The sequence below is a fragment of the Erpetoichthys calabaricus genome, chromosome 17 (genome assembly GCF_900747795.2).
Source record: "Erpetoichthys calabaricus chromosome 17, fErpCal1.3, whole genome shotgun sequence".
NCBI lineage: Eukaryota > Metazoa > Chordata > Cladistia > Polypteriformes > Polypteridae > Erpetoichthys > Erpetoichthys calabaricus.
The window spans coordinates 61,578,372-61,592,411 of record NC_041410.2 but is presented as its reverse complement, the minus strand read 5'-3'; the positions used below and the strand labels follow the sequence as shown (position 1 = coordinate 61,592,411).

At 38.7% G+C, this 14,040-nt stretch overlaps 1 protein-coding gene across 1 annotated transcript in view; it reads left to right on the top strand.

Moving 5' to 3' along the window:
* LOC127526106 (cation channel sperm-associated protein 2-like) overlaps nt 1-9,893 on the top strand; it is a 61,021-nt gene extending 51,128 nt beyond the window's left edge. The window contains exons 7-9 of the mRNA XM_051920279.1: nt 9,098-9,204; nt 9,464-9,525; nt 9,582-9,893. Of these exons, the coding sequence (XP_051776239.1) occupies nt 9,098-9,204; nt 9,464-9,525; nt 9,582-9,830 (418 nt within the window). The 3' untranslated portion in view covers nt 9,831-9,893. The remainder of the gene's footprint in view (nt 1-9,097; nt 9,205-9,463; nt 9,526-9,581) is intronic.
* The last annotated feature ends 4,147 nt before the right edge of the window (nt 9,894-14,040 follow it).

Below are 14,040 nucleotides of genomic sequence, written 5' to 3'. Positions count from 1 at the left end.
AGCTGTAAGGAATGAGCCTGCCAAATTTCAGACTTCTACCTACACGGGAAGTTGGAGAATTAGTGATGAGTGAGTCAGTCAGTCAGTCAGTCAGTGAGTCAGTGAGGGCTTTGCCTTTTATTAGTATAGATATATATACATATATATTTGCAGCTAGAGATCCACAAAGGGAGAAAAAATGAATCACGTATCATAAAGTAGTTTTTTATTCCTGAGCTTTCAAACCCTGCCAGGGGTCTTCATCAGAGGATAATGCTTAGACTTACAAGAATCAAAGGCAATATATAGCAAAACATTATGTGGAGGGGGTGGGGGGGTGGCTAAGTCAGTGTGATCGGTGGGGGGTTACGGGTGTACAGTTTATTTATTATGAACATGTTCTTCTTAAGTTTGCATATGCTGGATTTATGTCCAAGTGTCTGTTGTTGGTGCTCTCATTTGATAGCCAAGATTCGGCCAGCTCTCTGGCACTTTTAGTATTGGCCTTAAATTTTACTTGTACATTGTCCCAGTTAAATGTATGTCCTGTTGATTTAGTATGCGTGTAGATCAATGAAAGTGAGCCCTTTCTTCTGACGGCGTTGCGATGTTCCTGTATACGTGTTGCGATTCTTTTTGAAGTTTGTCCTATGTATACCACTAAGCAAGAACTGCATGGAATGCTATAAACTGCGTTTCGTGTTTCTGCTATTGATTTCTTGTTTTTAGCATTAAACAGGACCGTGTGCAGATTGTTCGTGGGTTTGTGTGCTATTCTGACGCCTGACTTGGCCAGGATGCGCGCTGTACCTTCAGAGACCTTGTGGTGATAAGGGAGTGAGTGCCAGGTGGGGAGAGGGTTCTGATTCAACTTGATTGTTTGCCGAGTTTTTTGGCGTCTTCTGTGTAAGCTCCGATTAATGAATGTTTTTGAGTATCCGTTTGAAGTGAAAAGATGGAAGAGATAGCGTCTCTCATTCATTTTTGTTTCCTTCGTATTACAATGGGTGTGGACTCTTCTGAATAGAGTTTTAACACAGCTCCGTTTATGAGATACCGGGTGGTTGCTGGTGAAGTGTAATATCTTGTCTGCGTAGCATTCTTTACGGTAAACACTTGTGGTCAGGGTGGGTCATTATTCCTTTTGATGTAGATGTCTAGGAAGCTGATGTGTTGGTTAATTTCTTTTTCCATTGTGAATTGGATTGCAGGGAATATTGTGTTGATGTGGTTGTAGAATTCATTCAGCTGGTTATTTTTTAGTATGACGAATGTGTCATCTACATAGCATATCCAAATTTTGGGTGTGAACTGGGATAGAGCCATGTTTTCAAATTGCTGCATTACCAGTTCCGCTAGAAGTCCTGATAACGGTGATCCCATTGGCATGCCTTCTTTCTGAATGTAGTATTTGCCGTTGAATGAGAGACGCTATCTCTTCCACCTTTTCACTTCAAACGGATACCCAAAAACATTCATTAATCGGAGCTTACACAGAAGACACCAAAAAACTCAGCAAACAATTGAATTGAATCAGAAACCCCACCCCACCTGGCACTCACTCCCTTATCACCACAAGATGTCTGAAGGTACAGCACGCATCCTGGCCAAGTCAGGTGTCAGAATAGCACACAAACCCACGAACAATCTGCACATGGTCCTGTTTAATGCTAAAAACAAGAAATCGATAGCAGAAACACGAAACGCAGTTTATAGTATTCCATGTAGTTCTTGCTCAGCGGTATACATAGGACAAACTTCAAAAAGAATCGCAACACGTATAGGCCTACAGGAACATCGCAACGCTGTCAGAAGAAAGGACTCACTTTCATTGATCTACACGCATACTAAATCAACAGGACATACATTTAACTGGGACAATGTACAAGTAAAATTTAAGGCCAGTACTAAAAGTGCCAGAGAGCTGGCCGAATCTTGGCTATCAAATGAGAACACCATCAACAGACACTTGGTCATAAATCCCGCATATGCAAACTTCAGAAGAACATGTTCATAATAAATAAACTGTACACCCAATACCCCCCCCCCCCCCCCCCATGTAATGTTTTGCTATATATTGCCTTTGATTCTTGTAAGTCTAAGCATTATCCTCTGATGAAGACTCCTGGCAGGGGTTGAAAGCTCAGGAATAAAAAACTACTTTATGATACGTGATTCATTTTTTCTCCCTTTGTGGATCTCCAGCTGCAAATATGCAAACCGTATCACAGACCTTCTCTTCCATATATATATATATATATATATATATATATATATATATATATATATATATATATATATATATATATATATTGTGGAGACTGGCTCGGACACAGACAGGCAGACACGCTCATGTCACCCAACACACGTTTATTTATACTACTATTTACAAAGTCCAAGTGCCACAAACCCCAATCTTACCCAAAGTCCAGGCCAACCACTCTGCCTCTTCAGACTGCCTCCTTCTCTCTTTCTAACACCATGTCCTGCTTCCACCCGACTCCAGACTCGAATGAAGGAAGATGGCCCCTTTTATCTGTACCCGGATGTGCTCCAGGTGTGCACCGGCAATCCCGCGGACACGCCCCAGTGTGGCGGAAATGCTTGCTGTCCTCCCGGAAGCACTCTGGGTGTTCCCTCTCTTCTTCCCCCCAGCACTTCCTGGTGTGGCGGAAGTACTGGAGTCCAGGGTCCTTCAGGCAGGGAGACGCCCCCTGGCGGTGAGCACGGGCCCCTACAGGGTTGGGCTTCCAAGCCCTGTACCCGTGGCCCCCAATACAACCAGGGCGGACACCCCCTCGTGGTCTGGAGGAGGAATGAGCCCTCTTCCTGTCTTCCTGGGCGTCCCGGCCGGGCATGAGCCTCATCCGGGTGCCACAATATATATTTGTAAGTGACACAATATTATTCAAAAATGCAAAAAGTTAAAAAAAAAAAAAAAAAAAGTTTTTCTTGTACTAAGATTTTGTTGGTCATATATGACTAAAAGTAAAAATGTGGGGTGCTCATAAAACAATTAATTTATTTCAATCAAAATGCACAGACTTGTTAAAGTGAAATTTCTAACCAGTTTAACTATGGAAAGAAAATGACACATCACATAAAACTTCAAGTATGTAGGATAATGGTTATCATTGGAGAAATGGTTTGATTCCATTCTGTCACTAAAGTCATTTCTGTCAAATCACCTATCCACCCAAGTCAAGGTTTTTGTAACATGTGAAGGACTATGTGGCATTAGGGTTCTTAAAAACTATACAAAAAGATTTTTAAGTGACACAATTTTATTCTTAAATGCACTAAAAAGTAAAAAATAAATGTTTTTCTTGTACTAAGATCTTGTTGGTCATACATGACTAAAAATAAAATTGCGGGGTGCCCATAAAATAATTAATTTAATTCAATTAAAAAAATGTAATTCACACATAAGGTAACAGCATGAAATGTTAACAATATGCTACAATCAACTGAAGTTCATGAGAGTCCATCGTCCACCTACAAGTCTTCAGTTCTCAAACTCAATAAAGGCCTTCAATATAGAAAAATGAGGCCTAGAACGACATTCAGCTTAGCCCCAAATTCAAGAGGCAGGCTGAAGCTATAAGCCTGAAAAAGGGAGAAGGAAACTGTTTAAAACCCATGACCCACAATAACAAAAGTTTCTTCACATTTAAAGATTTTATTAAAAAAAATAAAAACATCAAAGCAGAAGAAACCCTGAAGGAAAACAAAACTACTTTGCAATACAGAAATCCTAAAAAGAAAATCCTAAACAAGAGCTATAAAACCATTACACCAAAGAAAATTCAGAAATATAACTTGGAAAAGTGATAATCCAAAGTGGTAATTTTAAAAAAATTGAGAAATCATGGAGAGCTGAATAACACTAGTAAAAATCAAATGTTTTAGCAAGCATTTATATGCCTGGCGGCAGTCCCACAGCTTAGAATCAGGGGGCCCTGTCTCCTTGGGATCTACATAAAGTGATAAGGACAATCACAAGTACAATAACTACCAGAAAAGCTTACTAAACAAGATGTTAGTAAAAGAATGATACAATATACGAAGAATGAAAGAAATTAAACTTATTTAATAACAACATTTGTAAAATAAAACTCAAAAGTCAACAAAAATGTTGATCTCTAGTAACAAAAAAATCTTGGGACGAGATGAGACTTTTTTCCTGCAGCAAGACGAGAGACAGAGAGACACTTTCACGTCCCGTGAGACAGTCAAGTCATGTCATACTTACAACCATTGGAAGCAAGTCCTGTGAGATGGGGACTTTTGCAAGTCACGCTCTACTTACAACCATTTTCAAACAAGACCACGGCCATCTAACCTTTCAGTTGTTGGAATGCTTTTGGCAGACACACTTCCTGTTCTCTTAGCTCTTAAAAATTTTATATGTTCTCAATGACACGTCAACGACTAAGCGAAGAAGAAAGAGCAGCGTGTTGAAAAGAGACCCAAAAGCGTTTGGGAGAAAAGAATGCAGAAAAGAAAGCAAAAAAGAACAAAAATAATCTATGTGCAAATTCTGAAAATAAGGAAAGTAATAATCAGCCCGTCCCACAAGACTAGACTTTGTGCCAAGAGATTTAACCACGCCCAGGTCCGGAAAAAGACAAAGTAGAACGTTGTAAACAATTCAAAAAACGTTGGCACGATTTACATGCAGAACAGGTTAGAGATAATGGAAGTAGGAAAATTCGAAAGTCTCAAAAAAAAAATGAAGTAAAAATCACATTAGCGCAAACAAACGGAAAACATTACTCGGTGAAATAATGGAACAGCGAAAAGAGATCCAATACTGTTTGAGGATGTCTGGGGGAGAAGAGAGACAAGGCAGTGAGATAAAAGGACAGCTGTTGTACAGGATTTTAAATGTTTGAAGTGCCGCACAAAATGCAGATCACGCGGCACGGCAGCAGCAGCAAGCCAGCAGCTGATCAAGTAAAGAGGAGGTAAAAAAAAAAAAGCTGTATTTGTTTCCCATTGTATCACTGTTTAAGAGGGATTTCGGAGGAGCAACCGTGTCTCCATGGGGTGCGTTCAGCCCCCCCTCTTCAGAACGGCACGTAGCGTTGGGGGGAAGGGGCTGGCGAGTGAAGTGAACAGGGGCAAAGCCCCCTAGTTAAAATAAAAACATACTTGAGCCAGCCTATTCCATAACAATACTCACCGTGTGATTTAGAATTTAAAAACAGTTTTATTTATTTACAAAACAGTTTTATTTTGCAAATCTCTACTATAATGGTGGCGTCTTAAAGTTTGTTTTTATGCCTTCTGTCCAACAGGATGGTGTTGGGCATTATTATTCATGTACCCCTTACAAAACTCAGTGAGTAAGGACTTCTGCTGATCATTAACTTTAAAGTTCAACCTAACAATGTTGTTGACAGTCTTTATTCCTAATACTATGATCCACAAATCTGATATAATAAATTGTCACTGTTTGTGTGTGTCCAGTCTTTCTGTGCAATCATGTTGGTCTGAGTGTTCAGTTTGGCTTTGGTGACGCTATCAACAGAAGTGCCGTGCAAGAGAGGCTGACGCACACAAGGAGGAGTCAAGTGAAAAAAGGGAAAGGAAGTGAGCAAGGCAGAATTTGAGGAAAGGTGTATGAGAAATGCTGAAGGAACACAATGGGGCAAGAGATATTAAACATAAAACACTTTAAAATGTATTCTATTACCTGTCATCCAGAGATAACATGGCTAGTCAATAACAACAACAACAACATTTATTTGTATAGCACATTTTCATACAAAAAGTAGTTCAAAGTGCTTTACATAATGAAGAGAAGAAAAATAAAAGACAAAATAAGAAATTAAAATAAGACATTAGTTAACATAGAAAGGAGTAAGGTCCGATGGCCAGGGTGGACAGAAAAAACAAAAAAAAAAAACTCCAGAAGGCTGGAGAAAAAAAATAAAATCTGTAGGGGTTCCAGGCCACGAGACCGCCCAGTCCCCTCTGGGCATTCTACCTAACATAAATGAAATAGTCCTCTTTGTAGTTCGGGTTTTTCACGGAGTCACTTGATGCTGATGGTCATACAGACTTCTGGCTTTTAATCCATCCATCATTGTTGGAACATCATGGTGCTTTGGGTAGATGGTGGTGGCGCATGCCACCACCAACAGGACACCGGAAAAGGAAACAGAAGAGAGAGTAGGGGTTAGTACAGATTTTGAATGAATAGTTATTATAATGAATTGGATATACAGGGTATCAGGATTAAATTACAGTGAAGTTATGAGAAGGCCATGTTAAAATAATGTGTTTTCAGTAGTTTTTTAAAGTGCTCCACTGTATTAGCCTGGCGAATTCCTATTGGCAGGCTATTCCAGATTTTAGATGCATAACAGCAGAAGGCCGCCTCACCACTTCTTTTAAGTTTTGCTCTTGGAATTCTAAGGAGACACTCAGTTGAGAATCTGAGGTTACGATTTGGAATATAAGGTGTCAGACATTCCGATATATAAGCCGGGGCAAGATTATTTAAAGCTTTATAAACCATAAGCAGAATTTTAAAGTCAATTCTGAATGACATAGGTAACCAGTGTAGTGACATCAAAACTGGAGAAATGTGTTCGGATTTTCTTTTCCTGGTAAGGATTCTAGCAGCTGCATTCTGCACTAGTTGCAAACGATTGATGTCTTTTTTGGGTAGACCTGAGAGGAGTGCGTTACAGTAATCTAGCCGACTGAAAACAAACGCATGAACTAATTTCTCTGCATCTTTCGATGATATAGAGGTCTAACTTTTGCTATGTTTCTTAGGTGAAAAAATGCTGTCCTAGTGATCTGATTAATATGCGATTTAAAATTCAGATTACAATCAACAGTTACCCCTAAGCTTTTTGCTTCCGATTTGACTTTTAATCCTAATGCATCCAGTTTATTTCTAATAGCCTCATTGTATCCATTATTGCCAATCACTAAGATTTCGGTTTTTTTTCTTTATTTAATTTGAGAAAGTTACTATTCATCCATTCTGAGATACAAGTTAGACATTGTGTTAGCGAATCAAGATATTCGGGGTCATCAGGTGCTATTGATAAATACAGCTGTGTGTCATCAGCATAGCTGTGGTAGCTCACGTTGTGCCCTGAGATAATCTGACCTAATGGAAGCATGTAGATTGAGAAGAGCAGTGGACCCAGGATAGAGCCTTGTGCAACACCATATAGAATATCATGTGTCTTTGAGTTATAATTACCACAACTAACAAAGAATTTTCTCCCTGCCAGGTAGGATTCAAACCAATTTAAGACACTGCCAGAGAGGCCCACCCATTGACTAAGGCGATTCTTAAGAATATTATGATCAATGGTGTCAAATGCGGCACTCAGATCTAAGAGGATGAGAACAGATAAATGGCCTCTGTCTGCATTTACCCGCAAGTCATTTACTACTTTAACGAGTGCAGTTTCTGTGCTGTGATTTGTTCTAAAACCTGACTGAAATTTATCAAGAATAGCATGTTTATTGAGGTGCTCATTTAACTGTATAATGACTGCCTTCTCTAGAATTTTACTTAAGAAAGGCAGGTTAGAGATGGGTCTATAATTTTCAAGAGCAGAGGGATCGAGATTATTTTTCTTAAGTAGGGGTTTAACTACCGCAGTCTTAAGACAGTCTGGGAAGACCCCCGTATCTAATGACGAATTTACTATGTCAAGAACATTATCAATAAGCACGCCCGATACTTCTTTGAAAAAATGTGTTGGTATTGGGTCAAGGGCACAGGTGGAGGGTTTCATTTGAGAAATTATTTTATGTAAATCAGGTAAATCTATCCTAGTGAAAGACTTTAATTTGTTTATTATGGGGTACTGGGGTTTAGGAGGATCCTTAGTGTTGGGGAGATATACTATGTTATTTCTAATATCATTAATTTTTTGATTGAAAAATACAGAGATAGCCTCACAGGTTTTACTGGAAGTACTTAGGAGGAATATATAAAAGAAAATGTAATAATAAATACAATAAGGGATTTGTAAAGCATTACCATTCTAATTTTGTCTACATTAAAACAGATGTTCTCTTGGGAAGAAAACAAAGAGTACAGATAATTAAGAAAGCTCTGCATGGTATGAGGTCATCAGTGGAGGTCCTCAGGGGTCTGTGCTTGGACTGTTACTCTTTCTAATTTTTATTAATGAGATAAACTCTGAATACATTAAAATAGCAAATTCATAGACAACAGTAAAACTAAAGGGAGAGTAAACACTGAAAAAGTAGCAAAAATCATTTTAAAAGACATAGAAAGTTTTAAAACTGAGTGTATACTGTACTTGAAAACTCCAGCTGATACTCTTTTTATATTTCTGCTTCAGACAAGTTTACTATTTTTGTGTTGTATTCACAAACGAATTAAGACTGTTTTAGACATTGCTTTTATATTTTGGCAAGATGATGGTTAAGCGAGTATGTAGATTTTCCTGTGTACGGATGCTTTCAGTCATAAAAACGTTTGGCTTTAATGGCTGATCCAAGTCCAAACATATTGTAAAATGAACGCATTCTGGTTCTCCAGGCTGTACTTTGTGTCGATTTCCCAGACAGTGATTCAAAGGTCCATGTAGCTTATGGTATCCAACTGTCTGCTTCTCTGCAGAATTCTACAAGAGGCATTATCTATTAAATGAATTATAAGAGTTTTAATCGTAGTACCAAAACTTTTCATTGTTGAGCTCTCAGAATCATAGCTTAATCAATCGAGGCTGCATTAATGTCCATACCTTCTGGTTTTTGACAATATTATTTCACTTAGTGGTTAATAAAATGAGATAGATAGATAGATAGATAGATAGATAGATAGATAGATAGATAGATAGATAGATAGATAGATAGATAGATAGATAGATACTTTATTAATCCCAATGGGAAATTCACAATAGCAATTCTTAAATATAAGTAATGTCATAGATCCTTCATAAATAATTATGTAATGGCTGTTTAAGCAATTGGTATGTATGTAGTTTTGGCCTGAATGCATCTTACTTGATTCATCGTTTACTTATCTTGATGTTTTACTTTACATGAATCAACCATTTAATGTAGCAACATTACATGTCTGTCTGTTAAGCCAACAGTATCTTTTCAGATATGACAGGGAATCAGAAATGTATGTTGGTGATCTTGACAGTCTGGAGAGCAAGGAAAGTGAAGAAGACTCAGGTGACAGAGATAGGATCATAGCTGATGAAAAAGGTGAGCAAAGAATGCTTTTATCTAATGCTCTCAAGGAATAAATTATATGGAATTGACTTTTATTTTGATATCACTATTATGTAGCAGTAGGTGTAGGTAAATACTTTCTTTCAATGTGTGCAGCAGACACTGCAGCTGCAGTTGTCATTACCTGAAAATAAATATTATATACAAGAAAGAGCAACACAAATTAACAATGTTTAAAACTGAGCTGTTTTATTTTTATTTGTAAAATGATGTGTCTAAGGTTCCGTATTAGTTTTCGCTAGAAGAGACTCAATTATTTCCTTAAGTAAAAGGTCAACAAACACATCCCCACTGGTACTGCTAATAACAATGTAAATTCAGTAATTTATGGTGAAGATAAATTATCATAGAATGACTATGTTTTCATCTGTTACACAGGTTGGGACCTCTATGTGCGAAAGAACCTTCGACTTCTTCGCAAAGAGCAAAATGATGAAAGGGTCACCTGGCCTGTAAACTCTCTCATACGATACTTTGAATTGCTTGAAAACCTCCATATCAATCTACAAACTAGAAAGCAGCTACAGTTTTTGGCAGGTGGGTTTGACCCAGAAGAGATCTTTTATAAGCTAAACAAAATGTGCTTTAAGGCAAAGTAAAATTGACAGAAATTAAAGATTATTAGAAATTTAAAAAATAAGATTCTGTAAAAAAAAAAAAAAAAAAAATTCATAGGAATTCTGTTCATGGGGTCCATTTAAGAGGATAATGCAGATATACAGTTAGGCCCATGAGTATTTGGGCAGTGATACAATTTTCATAATTTTAGTTCTGTGCACCACCACAATGGATTTGAAATGAAGAAATAATTACGATTGAAGTGTAGGCTGTCTTTCAGCATTAATTCTGTAACTGTATTTTCAGTGTAAGAGTCTTGGATGGGTTGAAGGCCAATTCTCATATGCATCTCCCAAGACTAACCCAATAAAAATACAAGAAAGAATAAATAGGCTAGTGATACCTTTCTGTTATAAAATAAAATAGTGTACACAAAAAGCAAAATGAAAATAAATTGAATGTGATTAGACATACCAAATATCTTGTATGAATGTCATGGGAAGTGAAGCAAAATGAGACCTTTTATTGGCCAGATTACAATATGCAAGCTTTCGAGGCACCTCAGGGCCCTTCATCGGGCAAGGTGCAATACAGAAACTGGAGTTACTGTAGTTTTTATACACAGTAGAAAAAAACATGACTCTAAAATCTGTATGAGACATATTTAGTGTCAAATAATAACAGATCTCTCCAACCTATGGTTCAGGAGAGAACAACAATATATTATCAAGATCTACTAATATGATAATTGTTCAACAAAGTCTTTTTTTTTTATAAGTTTTGCTTACTGTGTGAATCTGTGATTCATCTGGAAAGTATTCACAGCGCATCACTTTTTCCACATTTTGTTATGTTACAGCCTTATTCCAAAATGGATTAAATTAATTTTTTTCCTCAGAATTCTACACATAACACCCCAAAATGACAACTTGAAAAAAGTTTGAGATTTTTGCAAATTTATTAAAAATAAAAAAATTGAGAAAGCACATGTACATAAGTATTCACAGCCTTTGCCATGAAGCTCAAAATTGAGCTCAGGTGCATCCTGTTTCCCCTGATCATCCTTGAGATGTTTCTGCAGCTTAATTGGAGTCCACCTGTGGTAAATTCAGTTGACTGGACATGATTTGGAAAAGTACACACCTGTCTATATAAGGTCCCACAGTTGACAGTTCATGTCAGAGCACAAACCAAGCATGAAGTCAAAGGAATTGCCTGTAGACCTCTGAGACAGGATTGTCTCGAGGCACAAATCTGGGGAAGGTTACAGAAAAATTTCTGCTGCTTTGAAAGTCCCAATGAGCACAGTGGCCTCCATCATCCTTAAGTGGAAGAAGTTCGAAACCACCAGGACTCTTCGTAGAGCTGGCAGGCCATCTAAACTGAGCGATCGGGGGAGAAGGGCCTTAGTCAGGAAGGTGACCAAGAACCCGATGGTCACTCTGTCAGAGCTCCAGAGGTCCTCTGTGGAGAGAGGAGAACCTTCCAGAAGGACAACCATCTCTGCAGCAATCCACCAATTAGGCCTGTATGGTAGAGTGGCCAGACGGAAGCCACTCCTTAGTAAAAGGCACATGGCAGCCCGCCTGGAGTTTGCCAAAAGGCACCTGAAGGACTCTCAGACCATGAGAAAGAAAATCCTCTGGTCTGAAGAGACAAAGATTGAACTCTTTGGTGTGAATGCCAGGCGTCACGTTGGGAGGAAACCAGGCACCGCTCATCACCAGGCCAATACCATCCCTACAGTGAAGCATGGTGGTGGCGTTATCATGCTGTGGGGATGTTTTTCAGCGGCAGGGACTGGGAGACTAGTCAGGATAAAGGGAAAGATGACTGCAGCAATGTACAGAGACATCCTGGATGAAAACCTGCTCCAGAGTGCTCTTGACCTCAGATTGGGGTGACGGTTCATCTTTCAGCAGGACAACGACCCTAAGCACACAGCCAAGATATCAAAGGAGTGGCTTCAGGACAACTCTGTGAATGTCCTTGAGTGGCCCAGCCAGAGCCCAGACTTGAATCCGATTGAACATCTCTGGAGAGATCTTAAAATGGCTGCGCACCGACGCTTCCCATGCAACCTGATGGAGCTTGAGGTGCGCTACAAAGAGGAATGGGCGAAACTGGCCAAGGACAGGTGTGCCAAGCTTGTGGCATCATATTCAAAAAGACTTGAGGCTGTAATTGCTGCCAAAGGTGCATCGACAACGTATTGAGCAAAGGCTGTGAATACTTATGTACATTTGATTTCTCTGTATTTTTATTTTTAATAAATTTGCAAAAACCTCAAGTAAACTTTTTTCACGTTGTCATTATGGGGTGTTGTGTGTAGAATTCTGAGGAAAAAAATGAATTTAATCAAGTTTGGAATAAGGCTGTAACATAACAAAATGTGGAAAAAGTGATGCGCTGTGAATACTTTCCGGATGCACTGTAAATGGTCCTCATATCTGGTCATACAACTCTTCTCTATTCAAACCATGTTGTAATGTGTGAAATTTTAGAATCCACTTAACTTCCCATTCCTTTCCTTTCTGTTGTGTCTTGATGTTGCCCATAAGCACTATGACTTTAAAATCAGTCTTACAGTTTCCATTACTGTTGAAGTGAGCTCCTACAAGAACATCTCTGTTGTCATGCTTAATGTGTGATCTGTGTAAATTCTTTGGTGGAGTGTTTGTCCAATTTCTTCCACATGGGGTCCACTGTTTCATGCACAGAATTAGGTGGTCCACTTTATAGACAATTTGTAGGAAATGATCCCTTAATACAATGTTCTTGTTGGCAGTGTGGTAGAACAACCCAATCTCTAGAGTAAATGTCAGCATGGGTTTCACATCTTTTCTGTAGGGAGGGAGATGTACCATTTTCTGTTGGTTCACTCAGGATGCTTAAAGCAATTAGTGGTTGTCTATATGCCAGAAGGGTAAGTTTAGGGAATACAGTTCAGCTTGTCATCCTTACTAATTTTGCAAAGTACTTCCAAATGTGGATTAGAGGTGACAAGAAGAGGGATGTAGTTTAGGTTAGTCTGGGTATGGCAGTAGCTCTTCTGATCCGAGTGTCCATTGTTTTGGGAGTATATCCTAGTCTAATGAAATCGCTCCTGTAATTGTTTAACGTGTCTGAGCAAATGTGATTGTAACATAATGCTTGGTTGAAAATGGATGTTTTGGATGGAAGCCATCACTTTTCAGGTATGTCTATCTATCGGTTTGCAAAAACAGAGGTCAGAAGGGTGAATGTGCTGTCAGGGAAAGTGACCTCCGTTTTTGAGTAATTTAGATTCAGCAGTGCTGTTTTCTTTCTTTGTTCAAGTCATCCTTCTTTTATACTTTTCTATACTTCCACTTAAAAATCCTACAGCATAAATTATTATGTCTTGGTACTCTAGCAGCCAAGTTAATTCTAGCCTCCCATTAAAGGGCCCCTGATTTTCTTACTGTAGACAATTCGGGATCTAACTTCTATGTATCTTAATTAATCCACTTTGAATGATCTGATAATGTTGCATCCAGCAATTTAACTGAAACATGAACTACTGCTGCCAAACTGTCTCGACCCTGTTTTATTGTAGGCTCCTAACAATATTTTCTGTTAGCTGATACTCTTTTTCAACTTGCTGGTGGGGTATGATTGTGATTCTGTAACCCTACCTTTTGGCCCAAGCCATGATAGAGGAGAATAGGCTAGTTTGGTGTCTTTGTCTTATAATCATCGTTTTGTCTTTAATACAAAAAAAATTATGAACTTTTGAACTGTTTAAAATTATGATGAAAACTAGTACTGTGGATGCTGTTACTTTAAAATAAATTCTGTAATTCTTCAACAGAAGCACAGGGACATTAATGAAATATTATTATTATTATTATTAGGTACATATTACATTTCTTTTGACACAAAGCTTCACAGAAACCTGGAATAATTTACCAAGAAGAGTGGTAGGGTAGACAGTCTTTGAAAACTCAACTTAGTGTTATCCATCTTACTAACCGAAGGTTGTAAACCGGATATGGACGCAGGGCACTGGGCACATCGAGGCGCACACGCACTGCCGCCCACCACAGTGACAACGCGCTTGTGAAAGGAGTCACGGCTCAAACCAAAGAAAACACAGAAACGAGACTACGACCTGTGAACTACACCTGGGGTAAAGCGTGCACGCCAGGTTGTACAACCGCCCGGACGCGACCGCCCACACCACTTCCATGATATGTCTTCACGCAGCGGCTTCCCACCGAGGCGCATATT